General features: G+C 43.9%; 1 protein-coding gene across 3 annotated transcripts; it reads right to left on the reverse strand.

Annotated features, from left to right (window-relative positions):
• Nucleotides 1-1,100: 1,100 nt before the first annotated feature.
• On the reverse strand, nucleotides 1,101-16,489 carry znf865 (zinc finger protein 865). 3 transcript variants are annotated; one of them, XM_063185878.1, is made up of 3 exons: nucleotides 15,537-15,700; nucleotides 14,799-14,957; nucleotides 1,101-7,967 (listed from the first exon to the last, which is right to left on the reverse strand). In XM_063185878.1, exon 3 carries the CDS (start codon nucleotides 7,180-7,182, stop codon nucleotides 2,497-2,499), a length of 4,686 nt encoding a protein of 1,561 aa, XP_063041948.1. In that variant the 5' UTR covers nucleotides 7,183-7,967; nucleotides 14,799-14,957; nucleotides 15,537-15,700; the 3' UTR covers nucleotides 1,101-2,496. The 3 variants fall into 3 exon arrangements, with proteins under 3 accessions (XP_063041948.1, XP_063041949.1, XP_063041950.1); XM_063185879.1 differs by having other exon boundaries at nucleotides 15,339-15,700; XM_063185880.1 differs by having other exon boundaries at nucleotides 3,022-3,261; nucleotides 3,348-7,967; nucleotides 14,799-16,489.
• Between the last annotated feature and the right edge of the window lie 1,849 nt (nucleotides 16,490-18,338).

An 18,338-nucleotide genomic window follows, 5' to 3' on the forward strand; every position in this document is an offset into this window, starting at 1 on the left:
TTTATGAAGTCTAATATGTAATGCGGACATTGCTCATATGTGTCGCACAGGTTAGCATGATTATATGTGGTCAATATGATATGTTCTTCCTGTGTGTGCTAATCATGAGTACATATATCCTGTGCAGTCCCTTTAAAAGTATCAGAAGAGTGGAAAGAGATATTTCTAATGTTCCCTTTTTTCATTAGAATGGTATTGTTGCCTTGTCAAACCGTGAGAAATCAACAGGCAATCAGTGTTGATACCTTGTCAAATTTGAAGCAGTACTCAGGATGGAAAAGCAGGCAATCAGCACCACCATCTGATCTGCAGCTGCCCTCTCCTTAACAGCAACACACCATGGAATCCCTGCTGTTGTCTCGCAGATGGGTTATCATTAACAGCGGTATTTCACTGCCATCTGGTGGCTCCTTTGGGCATTACATTTAAATCACAGGGAAAACAAATGTCAGTTTCACACTCAGTAGGATAATGACAATGAAAGACCATGTCGGCCTAACACAGCGGCTGAAAGCCATTTATGATAACACTGATGACTAGATTGATTATTGTGGGATACCGACTGCAACGCGTCTTGTCCTCCAAAATGCTTTACAGCCCAACAGAACAAGTTAATGGCTTCCGCCAGAATAAGCACCAACAAAAAAAGCGGAGCCGGGAGGCGGTGTGTGCCTCGTCTCCTAATTGGTTGTGGCACCTCACAGGACATGTGCCAACCAAAGTAAGCGTGGGCAGTCAGATGGGGCACTGCCTAGGCACCAGGTGTGGACCACCTGGATGCATGCCCACAATATGCACATACTAAACAAGGCAGGCAGGTAGGCTCGGCATTCATTCCCACCACCATTTTGGGCCATGTTGTTTGTGTGTTTTAAAATATATCTTGAAAGGCACTTAAAATAAAATGTAATATTATATTATTATTATCATTATTAATGATAGAAGTTAACATAGAAATCAAGTCAAGACTAACTACAGATGACTAGAGGTTTAAAAGCAACAGATATTGATTACAAAGCAAGCAGAGTATTTTGAATTCGTGTGAATATTGTGACAACCTTAATATATTTTTTAAAAAGAAGGAAAACATAAGACCCAAGTCCTTTTGCGTTTTTATTTGATTTCAAGAGGGTCTGAACATCTTTTGTAGGTTTAGGGGGAACAAAAAAAAGAGGATAGTCGTTTAGTATTTATAGTTCGTATTTTTTTAGTTTACAGAGGAAGAAAAGGGGAGAGATGAAGGGGGGGAACTACAGGTCATGTGTGTGGATATGGTCGTGTTGGGAGACTAGAACAAACAAATCCAGAAGGGGAGGGGAGAGGAAGAAAAAAAAATAAAACCAAAATATCACATGGATACACTTATACCCCTCGTCTTAACACGGATAACACCCCCCAAGGTCATATCCCACCCACCCAGCCATCACAGAGTAAAAATGATTAAAAAAAGAATTTATACTTGGAATATAAAAACAAACAAAAACACAATAATATAATAAAATATAATACGAATTGTACAGTACAGGGTGGCTGATCCCATCTCTGGTGTTCCAAACCTTGATAACAGGCTGTTTGGACCGGTTTCACCTATTCAGGCCCATGGTTGCTTTCCTTCTCTTTTGTTTTCCTTTATTTAAAAAAAAAAATCACAGATTCAGACAAAAAATGGCCTCAATCCGCCGATTCAATCCATCTCCGATCACAATGCTGTTATTTTTCTGCACATGATTTCTTGATTTCATGATTTCTTATTTCAGTGAAGTGAGAAAGGGATAAGTGTCTTGTTTTGGGATTCTTTGATGAGGGAGTATGTTTTTCACAGAGTTTAAGCTTCACAACAACAGTGTCTAAACGTGTTATCCTCAATGATCAGACTACAATGTTTTTTTTTTTTATCGTTTTTTTTCTCTCAAAGACTGACCCTTCTCCACCCACCCCCTTTACCTCTCTCGACTCAACATTGGCCAATACAAAATGACCCAAAAACAAAAACAACGGAGAAAAAAAAAGCACAATTCCACGATAAACAGAAAAACTACACTTATCAAAGGAAAGACAGAGACTATACGGTTTGAATAACAAGGGAAAAACTAAACAGGAAAAAATAAAATCAGTACTGTTTGGATTAATTCACTCATATTTGAACGCATTCATTACCGCTAAACAGATGTTACAAAAAAGGATATGGTGAATGCATCTAAAAAGGACAGAGATGCTACGAAAACACTCACACATACTAGAGTACTTTCCCCTTTGAGGAATCCAAGTTAGAGCTCCACATTTTAAATTGGATGTTGCTTTTAGGTGCAGGCCGGAAAAGTTTATGTTTAATGGTGAAGTATAATATCTAGAGACATGTCTTCCTTCCCAACACCTACATCCTTTCCCTCCCCACTCCCCCATCATCTTAAAAACACCCTAAACATCTTAGGTCTTTTTTTTTCTCTTTGTTGTGTTTTTTTTTTCTCTCCATTTACCCTTTACTTAAAAAAATATTTAGTGCCTGTACTCAGTCACCACAGTTGATCTCTCGCTCTGGGCCTCAGCGGCAGCTGTCACTTTAGAGGACACCTGCAGCTTCAGGCCCCAGTTGTTGTTGCCGATGGCAACGGGGGCGGGGCCCACACGCCAGCATGCAATTCTGTGCCTCTCCAGCAGGGCGGGGTTCCAGAAGCGCGCGGGGCAGCGCGGGCACGCGAAGCAGCCCTGGTTGAGGTGGAAGGCTCTGTGGCGTAGAGCGCGCAGGAGCCGGCGCGAGCGCTTCCCACAGATGGTGCAGCGGAGTCGGGCCTTCCGGCCGGTGGTCCTCGGTGGGTGGCGGATCGCGAGGTGGACGAGCAGGCTAGCCTGGCGGCTGAAGGTGGTGCTGGGGCAGAGCGGGCACGGGAAGCGTTTCAATTGGATCTCCAACGACCTCAGCCCGGTGAAGGTTAGGCGCCCAACGCGCCACGTAACCCCCCCACCAGTCCCGTTCCTGGACCTTAGAATCTTGGCCAGGATGTACTTCTTCCGTCTCAGCTGTCTCTGAAGCCTACGCTTCCTTCGTCGAATTTGTCTGTATCTTTTGTTGTTCTCATGGTTCAGGAAGCCCACGAGGGACCCCCTGCTGATCAGACTAATCTTCTTTTTTTTTTTTTTCTTGGGAAGCGTGGCTTCCCCCGACGGCTGAGACGGATTTTGGGACTGGAGGGGGGGCAACTGAAAAGGATGCGGCTGCTGCTGCTGCTGTTGGTGGTGGTGATGCTGCTGCTGCTGCTGCTGCTGTTGGGCAGAGGAGATTGGGATTAGAGGAGGAGCGGGACTCAGGACACTACTAGACGAGCTCCCCTGATAACCCCCATGCTCACCTTTTAACCCCAGCGATGACTGCTGATGGCTTGAGTGGTGGCCACCGGGGGAGTAGTGGTGCTGAGAGGACGCACTGGAGCTGGAGGTATTGGGCCCGGTTGCGGGATCATAGAACAGGGGGGAGTAGCCAGCTGGCTGGGAGAGGTTGTGGGTGTGGGACAGGTTGGAGTGGGACGACTGCTGCTGCTGGCTCCCATGGGACCCATTGTCTGAGGCTAGGTGGAGGAGGGCATTGGTTGCTGCCTCACTTTCAGGCACGGAACTGTTGCCGCTACCACCTCCGCCGCCACCGCTGCTGCTGCTGCCGCCGCCTCCACCACCACTACCTCCACTGCTGCCGCCGCCACCTCCCCCTCCACCACTGCCACCACCTCCACTACCAGGTCCGTTGCCTCCCCCTCCACTGGATGACTGGTTGGAAGGGGGCTGGGAGAGGCCGTGCTGGGACAACCTGTGACGGGCCAGGCTGTTGGAGTATGCAAAGGCTTTTCCACACACCTCACAGCAAAAGAGCTTTTCGCCTCCATTTTCGTGGACTGTTTGGTGATGGGCAGTCAGGTGGAAGTGGTGGCGGAAGGATTTCCAGCAGATTTCGCAGGTGTAGAGTCGAGCAGGGGTCTGGTTTCCTGAGCTGGAGTCATTCCCTTGGAAATCCTTACTCTGTGGAAACGAGTAATACGAGCTCGAGTGTTTTTGATCGCCATGCTGGCTGATGACTCCTCCGTGGTTTTGAGCAGCATTGTTGTTGTTGCTCTTAGTGTTACTCTTTCTTGGCCGAAAATCCCCCTTCATGTGTAGTTTTGTGTGTCTCTTCAAGCTCTGGGAATAGCCAAACTCTTTGCCACAGAGACTGCATTTGAAGTTCTTCGCACCCGAGTGAACGGTCTGGTGTTTGGTGAGGTGGAACGGCTCTCTGAAGTCTTTCCCACAAACATCACAGTGGAACGGCTTCTCACCAGTGTGCACTCGCTCGTGGCGACGGAGGGTTTCACGTCTGCTGAAACCACGGCCACAAGAGATGCAAATGTATGGTCTCTCTCCTTCACCACGCGGCCCACTCGAATAACGGCGTCGACGTTTGATGGGAACTTCACCAGGCTTCAGCTCTCTCTTTTGCCTGGGCTTTCTGGGGCGCTTGGGCTTGCCATTGGGGTCGTTTGAATTCGGATGGGAAAGAGGCATCATGGATCCACTCATGCACTGGCCACTCCCACCACTTCCTGATCTGTAGGAGGACTTGTTCATTTCAGACGTTGAGGATGGGCCACTGCCGCTCATGTTTCCGAAGCCAAGTCCACCCAGCAAACCTCCAATGATGTCTCTCCTCTCCTCACGACCTTCGCTGTTGAGTTCCGCAGGCAATGATGCAGCGGCTGCAGCGGCTATGGCGGACATGGCACTGCTGGTGACTTCATCTTCAGAGTCATCCAGGAGGGAGGAGAGGGGAAGGTGTTGCTGCTGATTATGGTGGTGGTGCTGCTGGTTCTGAGGATGCGGGTGCAAGGTGGGCGCAAGGGGAGCTTTTCGGAGTGTTGCGCTGGTCATGCCACTGCTGCAGGAGCCATCGGCAGAATAACAAGGAGATGGATTTCCCTGCTGGCGACGGTAATCGTCAACTCTGCACGACGAGGACTGGTAACGATTCCTGGAGCTGTAATCGGAGCCATATTTCCCCTCTGTCTTGGTGCTTGAGCCGGACCCTCCACCTCTTCCTTGCTGGTACATACCACCCTCAGATTTGTAGTTCATCCCTGATCCACTGCCACTACCACCACCACCACCACCACTATGTCTGCCGTGATAGTCTCCTGACTTTCCATCGGAATTCACAGAGCTGCCTCCATCGCTGCTTCTAGAGCGCCTACTTGGTTTTCCACAGGTGCCAGAGGCTGCATGGTTAAGCAGGGAGGTGCTTTCCCTGAAGCAGCGGCCGCATGCCGGGCAGCGGAAGGGCTTCTCCTCGTGGATCTTCTCGTGTCTGGTCAGGGACTCGCGGCGATTGAAAGACCGCTCACATATTCCACAGTTGAAGGGACGTGCCCCTGAGTGAATGACTCCGTGCTGCAGGAGGTGCCCTCTTTTCTTGAAGCCTTTTCCGCAATCCCGGCAAGAGTAGGTCCTCTCTGGGCTTGGGCAGGATGATGATGTCGGGTCGGGATTGGACTGCTGGTTCTGCTCACGGTGGTGACCGCGGCCATCCTGAGTTGAGTGAGGGAGGCTTGTGTCGGATTGATGGCTAGAGCTGCCGCCCCTGGTGGTACCCTCTACGTCTCCGTGGGTCCTAATGTGTCTGCGCAGGCTAGGGAGATGGGTGAAAGACTTGCCACACTCTCCACAGTGATACAAGGGCTCTGGCTCGGGTTGTGAGGGAGCAGAGGGAGTCATGTTGGAAGATTGGTTGTCTTGTTGTTTAGGGAGTTGTGAGACATTGGTAACTAGGACTGAGGCGGAGCTAGAGGACGGGGCGGAGGAAGAGGAGGAGGAGACAGTTGAAGAAGAGGAGGATTGTGTAGAGGAGAGGATGGATGAGGGATCTCCACCGTGACCCCTCATTCCAGACCCTCCACCTCCTCCAACCAGGCCAGAGGCAGTGTTATGCCCATGCCCTGTGGAGCTGCTGTGGCAGCTAGGGTTACTGCTACTGCCACTAGTGCTACTGCTGCCGTCTGTTTTTCTCTGGGGCAGGTAGCCGGCCATGGCCTTCTTTCTCCTGCTGCCACTACCTCCACTCCCTCCTCCCCCAGAGCTACTCTCTCCCTTCCCTTCATCCTTGGACACGGACAGGTGAAGTGGCAAGGGAAGCGGCAAGCCTGAGGCTGCCTCTTGTTGCATTAGGGAAGCTAGCTGGTTGGAGGAGAGCACGGGAATGCCTTGGAAATCAAAGCCTCCCAAAGATGAGGGCTGTGAGGCTGGGTGTAGAGGGTGGTGAGAGTGGGAATGGGAATGGGGGTGGGATAAGGCGTGGGGTGGCAACTGTTGCTGTTGGGGTGGGGGCTGAGTCGTCGGGTGAGCATGGGAGTGTGATGGGTGGAGAGCTGGGGGTGGCGCCAAGCCCGAATTGGACTCTCCTGCCCCTTGGCCCAGGCCCAATCCCAGATGGTTGTGGGAGCCTTGCTGTACCAGGAACTGCTCCAAGCTGGCGTTTGCTGGCACTCCAGAGAGATAGTACTGGTTGGCAGCTAGCATGCAGCTGAACTGCTGGTGTAAACTTGGTGCCACAGTGCTGCTGCTGCTGGCAGGGTTGTTGGAGGTGGAGGTGGAACTGGAGGGCGAGGGTGAGGAGGAGGATGGCCCAGGGGACGCCTGAGGGACAGACAGGCCAGGGTGTAGAGGTGGGGGCGGGGGAGCAGATGTGAGTACGCCTGAGCTACTGCTGCTGCTTCCACTCCCAAAATCGAAGCGTCCCATTCCAGAGTGCAGCTGCTCCTGGGCCAGAGCGTCTGCAGGGTGAAAGGGGCGCAAGAACTGGTATCCGGAGGACGAGGAGCTTCCGCTGCCGCTGCTGCTGCTCATCTTGCTTGACTTTCTCGAGCTCTGTGATGAGGAGGACTGAGACTGCTGGGGAATAGGGGGAGGGGGTGCGCTCATTTTGGCAAATATGGAGGAGGAGTCGGCGAATGCATTACTCCTGGAGCTCTGCAGGGAGCCAAGCCCCAGGCCGGAGAGAACGGAGGCCTCGCTCTGCTGCTGCTGCTGTTGCTGTAGCTGCTGCTGTAGCTGAACCTGCTGCTGGTGCTGCAATTGCCTCTCCAAACCCAGGCCTTTGAACTGGTGAGCCTGATGTCCGCTCAGCATTTCTAAAATGTCCATTGGGTATTTACCGAACTGGAACATTTCCTGCGAGCTCCGTTAGGGGGGCCACTAACGGGGCTGTGTCCCTTGGCCCACCCTTTTTGTTTAGAGGAGAATTTTTCGCCTCCACTTTTTCAAATGAGCAAGAAACAATTGTCTCCGATATATGTCTAGTAAAAAAATGTTCAGGTGCAACCTACCCAAGGGAAAGTTGCAGTAAATGGAAAATATAAAAATCAACTAAAAAAAAAGTGGGGGTCGTTAAAAGGGCAGGGGGGAGGGTTTTTTTTATGGTGACTGTCCGTATAGGTCGAGAAGAATAATGCTATAAATAAAAGGATGATATAAGGAGGATACTACAGTCTTGAGGGATAACTATGTTTGATGATTCATTTGATTATTGTGGGTCCTATCAATATGCTTGCCTTCTGTGCTTTCTGATTAAAAGTTGTCCTTGAGTCAATTAAAATGTTCCTACAGAAGGCATGGATTAAATAACAAAAAAATAAGATATGTTCAGATAAAAAAAGAACACACACCACTCTTAATAATGAGCACAGTGTCTTAACGTGTCCAGTTAGTGTCTACAGCAAATCATTTCTGAAACCTGATTAGGTTCATGGAATGCAGGTGAATCAACTGTTCGAACTTAATCTTGCCAACGTTAGAATTCTCCTTGGTTGCCTTGTGAAAGTTCAGAGTCCAGGATGTCCTTGAAACCACGCAGGCAGCCCTCCAGTCTTCTCCCAGTAGACCAGGCGCCGGCGCAGCACGTCTCCACTTGGGTGCCTGGGCTTCTTCACCGGTCCATGGAGTACATGTGGAATCTAAGAAGGAAACAGAGCACATGACCTCAGTGACAGAGATTCTCACAGTGTCTACTCCATCCTCTGCCCTGTTCAATGCCCCCAAATATTTAATGGCACAATGTTTAAGACGCTCAGGGCAAAAAGGTTGGACTGAGCGTCCAAAACATTGTGCGGTGAAATATTTGGGAGCACTGAACAGTGTTAAGGGCATTTGTTATTGCTTGTTATCTTGTTTTGTCCAGCACCTGTGCCAATGATGTGCATGCATTTTCTGCTTTTTCTACTCCATCTGCACCAACCATATCACATTTACATGTGGATATTTTAATGAGCACTTATTCAGATAACAAAGTATTGGATTTTTTAAGGAAAAATTCTCTCACTACATTGACAGAAATCAGTGTGTAAATTAAAGAGTTTTCTAAAATACAACGTGTAATTGAGGTAGGCAAAATACCAATCAATGGTTAAATTGTGCCTTTAGAAACAATTGCTAACAGGACCAAACTAAAAAGCCAGAGATGCAGCTTCATTTTCATACAGACAGTATTGTGCCTTTTTCAGCACAGACAGCAAGTTCTTCATTGCCAAACTATAACATTCATATAGGTCTCTGTGAAATACGTGCAAGAAACCCCAGATAATTTTTTTTTTTTCCCCCCGAGGTAAACGAATCATCTCTGAGTCAGTTCATTCTTAGACGACTCATTCCACGCGGGGCATATGAACATCCTTGGCCACTGATAGATCCTGGCCCCTACATCAAGCACACACGAATAAAAGCACACAAGAATAAAAAGAGCAGAGATCATCGAATGATCTGATCATGTGCTTGGAAGTAGGTTGAACATTAGGATACAGAGCTGATGTTAAACCCACATCTGAACAGTCAATTAGTATTCAAGATTGTTGCAATCTGTTGCGGAGATGCAGTTCTAAAATACATTTCTAATGAATCCCAGGTGCACTATTTTGAATCGTACAACATTTGTTGTGTGTGTGTGTGTGTAGTTCAATAAAACCCAATGCTATACTCAGATCACAAAATTAGGCCTTGCACATTTTAGTCAACATCCGAAATGGTCCCTCCATCTACATATTCATAAATGCATTTGATTGATTCCACCACCACATGTCCTGCAAGCTTCTCCATCTCTGAATCCTACTCCCGTCACAGCGCACTGCATGATAGAAACTGATGTGAAACAAATCATGAGACAACAGTAGAGAAGGGAATACAGCAAAATCGAAATTATGGGCCAGTGTGTTTGCTTTTAGAGAGAAGCAATTAATTGAAGATATGGCAAATCTTTGCCTGCAAGTTGTGTTGGGTTTGGGTGGGCCTTCACATGAACGTTATTACTGGTAACTTACACAATGTATAGGCGTCTACACATCATACAGCATCATCACACAGAACAACAGACACCTTCAATACACTGAGATGGCATTCAAATAGACATAAAACACGCAAAGAGCCAAATGTGAGTGGGTTTAATTTCTTCAAATTAGTAGGCCTAAAACACCTGATGCTCCCCACCATACCATCAACACAAATAAAGCACATATTTCATTACATAAAAATGGCCTCCAAAGTGAAGTAACTTCACACAAACATATTTTTCCTCATAATACCAGATATGTTATGAGGTCAATGTGCACTCTTTTCCAAATTCTGCAAAATATGTATCGGTAGTTAATAATACCCTACCGTGTAGCTTTGTAGGACAGACTAATGAACTTAATGAAGCATGTTACTGTCGCCCTCTGAAATACACAAAGAAGATGCTAGCTAAAGTGACAGCAGATTTGAGTCACCGGATATTAGGATGTCATACACAAAGTCTGGCTGCATCTAAATAGACAAGTGAAGCATTTTGTAAGTTTTTGATGACTCAGGAAGCCCCTGTCACACACTCACACCCCATCACTTAATTTCAACTTCATTTCCGATCAAAACAAAACACAGGCTATGAACACTGTCTCAGGCCTTGTACAAAAGTGTAGATATTTTCATAAACAAACATTAAAAAAAAAAAAAAATCTGTTTGCCTAGCCTTTAAATGTGAACATGGTGTAATCAAGTTGATATTATAGAATTACCTCCAGTATTTTGTTAACTTCTCTAAATGTGCAAGGCGTTGGGGGAAACAAAAGACTTGTGCAAAAAATATGCAAATAAGGTTTAGATATTGACCCTCTGCCAATATTATTTGATAAACAATCCCTGGCACACACAATAATGATCAAATCCCCTGACTTTCTCCATCTGGGACAGCCTTCACTGAAATGTTCTGATATTCCAGAAATTCCCTGACCGTTGGCGACCCTTGTTTCTAAAATTAATGAAAAAATATTTCTTGACACGAGGAAATATTGAACATATTATACACAATGCCAAAGAAACAAATTAGACTACCATCCCAAGATTTACAATAATGAGGGGTGCCATTAAACCCAATAAACCAGAATCCACAACATCAAAGGAAACCACTAATGTCTATGTCTGCATTAAAATACACGCCAAAAAAAAAGCATTTACATTTTTGCATTTTTACTTCAGTTCCAAAAGTGTAACCACTTGCCTGTAGGAAATGGGGTTTACCATGACGTCTGGTTGTCACGTTGTGTCTGAGTCACAACAGGCCAAGGAGGTTTGATGTGTACGGGACTGTAACTATACCAACTTATAATACAACCATGTGTGGGAGGCTTCAAGCAAGTTGTACATAATGATTGAGATGCCATAAAAAAGGGAAAACATGGTTGAATCTATGATGAGGACAGCATTTCCTTGTGTGAAAATGTGCCAAAATATTTCAATCACAGCCAAAGGAAACTAATTGTTTTATTCTACTGCATTTTTTTTTAATCGACAGATCATTAGTTTAGGGTAAGAGACGTTACAAATTATCTTTGCCAAGGTAAGGCATAATGCCTGTTGTACACTGTATCTAGATTGACATTAGGTTGTCAGTATTACATTATATTTGAGGCATTATCCAAACATTCAGCATAAAATTGGCATTTCAGGCCATGATGTGGTACTTTGCACTTCTCCATCAAAGTGCACAGGTGGTGCCAATTTGACTCGTATGCAGCCTACCGCAGAAGGGAGAGCTGTATGCACTTGGACACAAGTCATGTGATCCATTTTGTCTCTGCATACCTTAGTCCAGGGGTCCTCAACCCTTTTGGGTCTGAGGGCTAGCAAGGGCTACCCGAGGGCTACTTGTTTGTTCAAAATCCTCCTGACATTGTTCTCAAATCAAGTGTCAAAGCGCTACATACAATGTATGTATTATTAAATAGTACTATGATCAAATGATAATTTGCTTATGGGTTATAAAGAAATAATGTCTTTTGTAGAGAGTTACTTGTGCACAATCCCTGGTGCTGAACAAAAAGATTACGTATTTTTTGAAAAAAGGTTCGCACACTCCTTTGGATTTTTTCTTCTTCAAGTTATTTTTTCTTCTTTTTATTCATTCATTCATTGGCAATGACTTTTCGACCTCTCCATCTTCCTCAGATTTCAACCTTTTTTCAAAAAATGATAAAGAAATAATCTCATGTTAAAACATGAGATCTAAAATCTTGCAGCGGTCACTATTTAACATCCTTAGTGGGCCTTGTAGCAGTCAATATTACACATCCTTAGTGGGCACTTCAGAAGCTCCTTGAGGGCTACCTGGCGCCTGAAGGCATCACGCTGGTGATCACGCTGTATTAGAGGAGGCTTCAAATCTCATTATAATGTGTGCATAATGACAATAAACACCTCTATTCCATTGTTTTGTATTTTAGTCAGTCTATTGCAAAAGCATGACAGATTTGATGGGAACAGGAAATTATTAACGTGCATTATTAACAGCTGCACTACACAACAGATGAATAAAAACCCAATTGTTGCTACAAGGTGGAACTACCAATTCAGAGTTTAACAGAAATCCTATTATGAACAGCCTTACTTAATTGGAATGAATGCTTTTAAAAAAGAAGAAGAAGGGCCAAAAAATCGTGTTATAAACATATTGTATTACTTACAAATCACATATGGTCACATAATACCAACTCTAAATGCCCCAAAAGGCCTAAATCAAATGATTAAGCATACACAATGACATATAAAATATGTGGGACTATCTGTGCACACAGAGACAGCCTCAAAATACTGATAATGATTAAAAAATACGTTAAAAGTCCTTTCTTTAATTAGGCATGAAGGATTAGGTAGAATGACAAGTGGGGTAATTATCTAAGGTAACACTAGGTCAATTTATTTCACACCCCCTCCCGCTAACATCAAGGCGTTATCAATTCTCCCTACACCACCTCTATAACCTGTCTGTCAACATCAACCAGTGCTAAGTCTTATAGGTTGAAAAATACAAACATCACATACACAATGTCAATTTTTGAAAGACCAACTTATACCCCAAAACATATAATCCACTTTAAGTACCACATGGCAAATCAGTAAGTCAATATTTTGCTCAGGTTTGGTCCTGGCCATAATTCTCAGGATCCCAAATAAACAGATGGTGTTCTACTTATACTCAACATCTGGCATATCGAATGCTGCTAAATGTAACATGGTATGAACTCAGTCAGTCTCTATAAACATAACCATACAATGATTATTGCCTCCATAGTAAACTTTCTTGATAGGCATGTGCACTGTGCATAGTTTTGGGGGACACTGATGAAGAGCTGCACTAGCAGGGCAGAAAACGCATTTTCAGTTCGTTTTTTTTTTCCCCATATAGAATTACAATTCAAGACAGTTTCCTGGAAAAAATAGGGCAAATAACTATACTAAAATGTGATGGGTGCACTTCATCTCATGTGAATGAGATCACTGACCATCATTTTAAAAAAATCATTGGCACTAATTAAGTTCAATTAGTTGTGCTCAGCAGGCTCTTTTGCCACTCAATAGCAAAGAAAAAATATATATGAGTGATTAAATAATTTAACATGCTTACGTAACCTTCTGCCTGTCAGAACTTTCATAAAAAGGGGAAAGAATGAAGACAACTTTAGACTAAAAGCCCATCAGAACCCTTTTTAATCCTTGATCTATTCCAAGAATTAGGGAAGTAATACTCAAGGGGCACCTTTTGAACCTTGACACAGATTGCATAAATGCATTGCTAGAATGAATTTGACGTAACAAATGCATTGCATTGTACTTGTGCCGGTGTGTGCAATAGGCTATGATGTCAGGGAACCGGCATGGAACATTTGAGGGGGGTGGGGGTAGGGTTGGGGGCGGGTGTTGGGACAATTCTTGACCTGCCATTGACGGATGATTTAAGCATGTCCCATTTAGAACCTTTTCCTATTATTGTCCAGGTAGGCCTTTCATGGGCGGACAAAAAAAGCCTCCTGTTCGAGATTAAATTGTACCAATGCAATCCAAGCTGATCATGTTTTTTCTCTCTCCCGCTCTCTCCCGCTAAAGCAATGGGGGTGACTCACAGAGGAAGGCCTGAAACCAAACCTAAACGCACCATTAGCCACGAGCCCTCCCCCAGACCCTAGCCGGGGAAGAATACCATAACTTGAGTGGCAGCTACATAAGGCTCCAATCTGCAGACCCACCATCAGAGGAGAGAGGAGTGTCTAACCCGTCCCAAGGCATTTCATTAGCTGTACCAGCTGAAAATGGATACATTCTGCTAATAAAAAGGAGTAAAACGCCTCAAGTAGAGGCATATCTACATGCTTCATTTCCCAGGAAGGTTTAAGCCTAAAGCCTACACAACTGCTTTACCGGTTGCTAGGTTGGTAAACATTCTGCCATCTCCCTGGTAAGTGGGCTGTTTCCAGTTAAGTGTCTTCATCCAAGGACTAAAGAAAGACATCAAAAGACAGAGCAAATCCATTCCATGCTTCTCCTTGATGGAACAACAATATTTACAGCACATCCATCATAGCACACAACCCAGAATTAAACACAAAGAATTTTCTTTTCTTAACCACTTTGTTTTTCTTCTTCATATCATTGTTTTAAATTATGCCCTGTAATTATCTTATCAGATACCTCAAGCACACGTCCAGTACTAAGCATATGAACCCCATGACCAAAAACGGGCTGCAACAAATTTACAAGGGCCAGTGCCAATGCACACAAATTAACCATGACGATAAAATATTCCAAGTTGCTTCTTTAATTAGAATTGACCTAGCTATGTGACCCAATACACCTAAAGAACCATGCCAGGTAGGCCTAGCTTCAGTGCGATGACGTACAAAGGAAAGAATGGGGTGTCAGGAACGGATTGACTCCCCCTTTGTGGGACTTTGGGGAACACTGCAGCCTACCAAACAGGGCAGGCAGGCGATAGCGACATGGCCGAAACTGTCAGGTCCCCCAAACGCAGGTACGAAACGGAGAGGATTACCTGATTTCGCCCTTTGGCCCAGCGACATTCCTTGTTAATTCAGAGACTCTGTCGTTACGAAAAGTTAATGAGCCCTGTCCCCAATATGACGCCACTGAAAATAGCATACACTCAATGCCTTATATTGTGCAACCAACGTTACGTATGTTGGTATAAAACGATGAGACGGACACAAATATACATATATATTGGATGTCTTCTAAATTGATTTCCAGGCCTGTGTGCAAATGAAAAACTTTTTTGATCGAAAGACAGCGAAATGTAAACGTCTTAGGTGCTCAGCGGGGTGGTTATTTTGTCTCCCACCACAGGACCCCTCGCTCGCTTTCAAATGAAATTGTGGGCAAGATCAAGACAAAATTACGTACACGGTGTAAACATTAACAGCAAATAAGTACTAACATAACTTCCTGACATAGATGGAAAGGCAATAACTTACCTGAAGCTTTGGCGGGTCGTCAAGAGATCCGAACCTGATGCTCCACAGCAGGAGGTTGAACGCAGAATTTTAAAAGGGGGTGTAGGGAAGGGGGGCAGTCGATTTTCTTCTTTAATCACATTTCTTGATACCACATCGGCGATGTTAAACGCAAAAAATCTGTATATGTGACATAAAGAAACAACAATAATGTGACATTCGGTAATAGCTTCTCGGCTAACACTTAGGCCTCAACGTTAGTTGCTTCAAGTTCTTATTCATAAAATGCAAACGTCGAAAAAATAAAGACGTGTATCGGGTACTTCTTGAATACACAGTCCTCTTCAAAAATGTAATTCCACTTAGCAAGCAACGTAGCTACCCATCCAAGTGAATCGAGGGTTTCATTTTCATTGCTGTTGCTAACTTAGCTAATTAAGCTATCTGGCTAGTTTGATAGCTGGCAAAAAAACAAGGTATCCGCATGAGTTCATTTGGAAAAAAATAGACTATATGTGGTTGAGCCTTGCATAAAATGTTCCAAAAACGGGAAGCACACACAAAGGCGGTATCCGATTTCGGGTTAGCAGGTCATTTTCTTCTTCCAGCCGAAAAACACCTCGAAGGCCTCCCCATCGGCCCGACGACAGCTCTGTTTTCGACCCGTTAACCAAACCCAATTTCCGCTGGGCTAGCTATCTTTGAGATGTCGAGTATTTTTTGCTTGCATGCGCACTTGCCGGTGTATTGCTCATTTACCTGCAATATTTTGCCAAAACGTCCTCATTATTCCTATCCATTCATTTTTACGTGTTTTTTCAGCGGAATATTTTCCGCCCCGTGTCAATTTTGCTGTCCCCGTCTTCCTATGAATACTTATGTTCGCTTCACTTCAAAGCGGTCGTTTCCGGTCAGACATTCGGTTCCGGGTAGTGTTACAAGATTAACTGCCCGTGCTGCTGCTAATTTTTCTTTGTTTATAAATTGAAAGGTATGTTTAAACGCACCGTGTTTTGTCCGTGAAACATGAATCACCACTTATATAGCTTCCACTTAGTGTTTTTCCCCAATATGTGGTTGGTTTTACCAACGTCCATACCCTCAGAGAACGTTATACAACAAGCTAACGTTAGCGCTAGCAACGCATGTCCTCATGACGGCACGGAACAATACAATTTGTCCAGCACAATAGAATCCCTGAGGCTGCTTACAGGCGGAGGTTCGTTTGATCATCTGTCATTAGTGTGACAGCTCATCTTGAAACGGGGAATTTATTTTTTTTAATTTTCTAAGCAATTTAATTCGTATCGCACACAAAATGGTAGCGTCTTGAGTGAAGTAGCTAATGTGATGCTAAGGTAGTATGCGTGGTGGTGAGCTGTGGTGAGACTATCCTAGCTGGATACAAACACGCTTCCTAGAACAGAACGAAGCCAGATGTTCATCGCATATGCGAAACGGGGTCATTCAAATAATTAACACAGAACATTAGGCATGTGAAACACTCCCAAGCAAAGTAACGTAGAGATTTATGGTGGAAATATCAGCGCCAAAGAAAGTGCCTGAGGTTTCAAACATTTCGAAGCCATTTTGCCATGCTGCTTTCTGCCTGTACAAAATCCCTGCGACCCGGCCCCTCAAAATGGCGATCGTTGGGAACGCCTCACTTGACATAGAGGAAGCGCGTGCCGGTACAATGTTGGCTCTCTACATCTGCGACTTCAGAACAATATATTTACGTGGCTGTGCATGTGCAGAATAGACTTTCATTAAAAAAAAACAGTATGTAATTTTAACGACTCTGTCAAATCTGTCTTTTTTTCCCTGAAGGAGAAGCCCCGCGCTGTCTGGCCCATACTGAGGTTAGAATGTCACACTGGACATTGTTACATTGTTGTTATATGGATGACAATGTTACATTACATTGGACACAAAGTAGCCAGTAGCCAAGTCAGTTTGTTTATTTTTTTTATTATTATTATTGTTATCATTATTAATTAACATTATTCTACAAATGTAGGATACCACTGATTACTGGAATTAATTCAATTTGTCAAAACAAAAGGAATTGGGAGTATCTTCTTGTAACAAATACACACATTTCGAGGTATGCAAATCAATACATACATCTCATCCCCCAGGGCCAGTAAAGCCCTTAATTTCAAAGAGTTGTAGTAGTCTTTTATCAAAATGTCATGCTGCAAACTCATCATGGGAAAGAAAACCAAGATAGGCGTATTTGAGGGCAGCCTACAGCCACTCACAAAATATGTAACTTTGGCACTCAATAGAGTATGCACTCACTCGCAGTCATACTTACAGTTAGACTTACCCGACAGAACAGGCACACAAAGCCAGGGTTTAGTAGCAACTTAATATAGCCTAGCTGCACAATAACAATAGGCTCTCTTCAAATCCAAGAGAAGATTATATTTAAAAATGACTGGACCTTCTTACTCTGAAATATTGTCTTACTTCCAGCCTCTTAGCCGAACATCATTTAGCCAGGCTACATTGCTTTTAAAAAAGTTTTCAAAATAGTTTCTTATTGTAAAATGAAATTAGATTTCTACATTTCTTTAATGAAGGGTAGCAAAAAAAAGTTTGAATACCACAATAAATTGCATACCTTCCCTTAAATTGTCTCCATCTTGTGAATATATTTTGCTTAAACTGAACCATCAAAATTGTTCAGAGTTGCATTTCAGTTGACAACTACAGGACATTTATCCTGTGAAAAACCATCTGTACAGAATTACTCTCATTATGTTGGGAATCCTGAAATAAGGAGGCTATACCTAACAGACTGTGGATTTTCATAAAAAGCACATTTCTCTGACGCTGCAACAATGCTGCTAGATCAGGCGAGATTCATCTCGCGTTGAAACAGACACAGGTATACACACAGACACACAAACACAAATGCACGCACAGGACACATACACACCGTGACATCTTAAAAGTCAGCACTATGACATTGTCAACACTGCCTTTGACATCTTCACATGCTGTTATGTCGTTTCAATATGACTGCATCGGCATCTTTTTATAAAGTCAATGATACACATGTTAAAATCTACTTTAAACAGAATATTCAGAATGAAGGGAACATCAGTGTAAGTAGGCTACAGACAGAAAACAAAACAAGAAAAAAAAGGATAATGGAGAAGGGCATTGATGGGCTAATAATGATGATAGTGGTGATGAACAGGATAATAAGAACTCTAAGCCATAGGAAGCATTATCATGGCTGTGGGACATCAACGTAAATCAGCAGTTATAATCAACATGTGCCAGATTTCAATCAAATACAATAATAAAACATTTAACACTTGTAAAACTTTTTTTTGTGGTAGGCTAAGCCAAAAATTGGCTTCTTCATGTAACATCATTTTAAAACAGTTTCATGTGTATTGGATTGCTTCCCTCCTATCATGGCAAGAGATAAATAATAGTAGATGAATAATAAAAATAAATAAATAAATAAATAAACATTTGCAGAGTCAGATTTACAGAAAACATGTGAAATCACATTTTTCTCCAGGCTTGTAAACAACATAG

This window comes from Engraulis encrasicolus, chromosome 20, assembly GCF_034702125.1.
Source record: "Engraulis encrasicolus isolate BLACKSEA-1 chromosome 20, IST_EnEncr_1.0, whole genome shotgun sequence".
Classification (NCBI taxonomy): domain Eukaryota; kingdom Metazoa; phylum Chordata; class Actinopteri; order Clupeiformes; family Engraulidae; genus Engraulis; species Engraulis encrasicolus.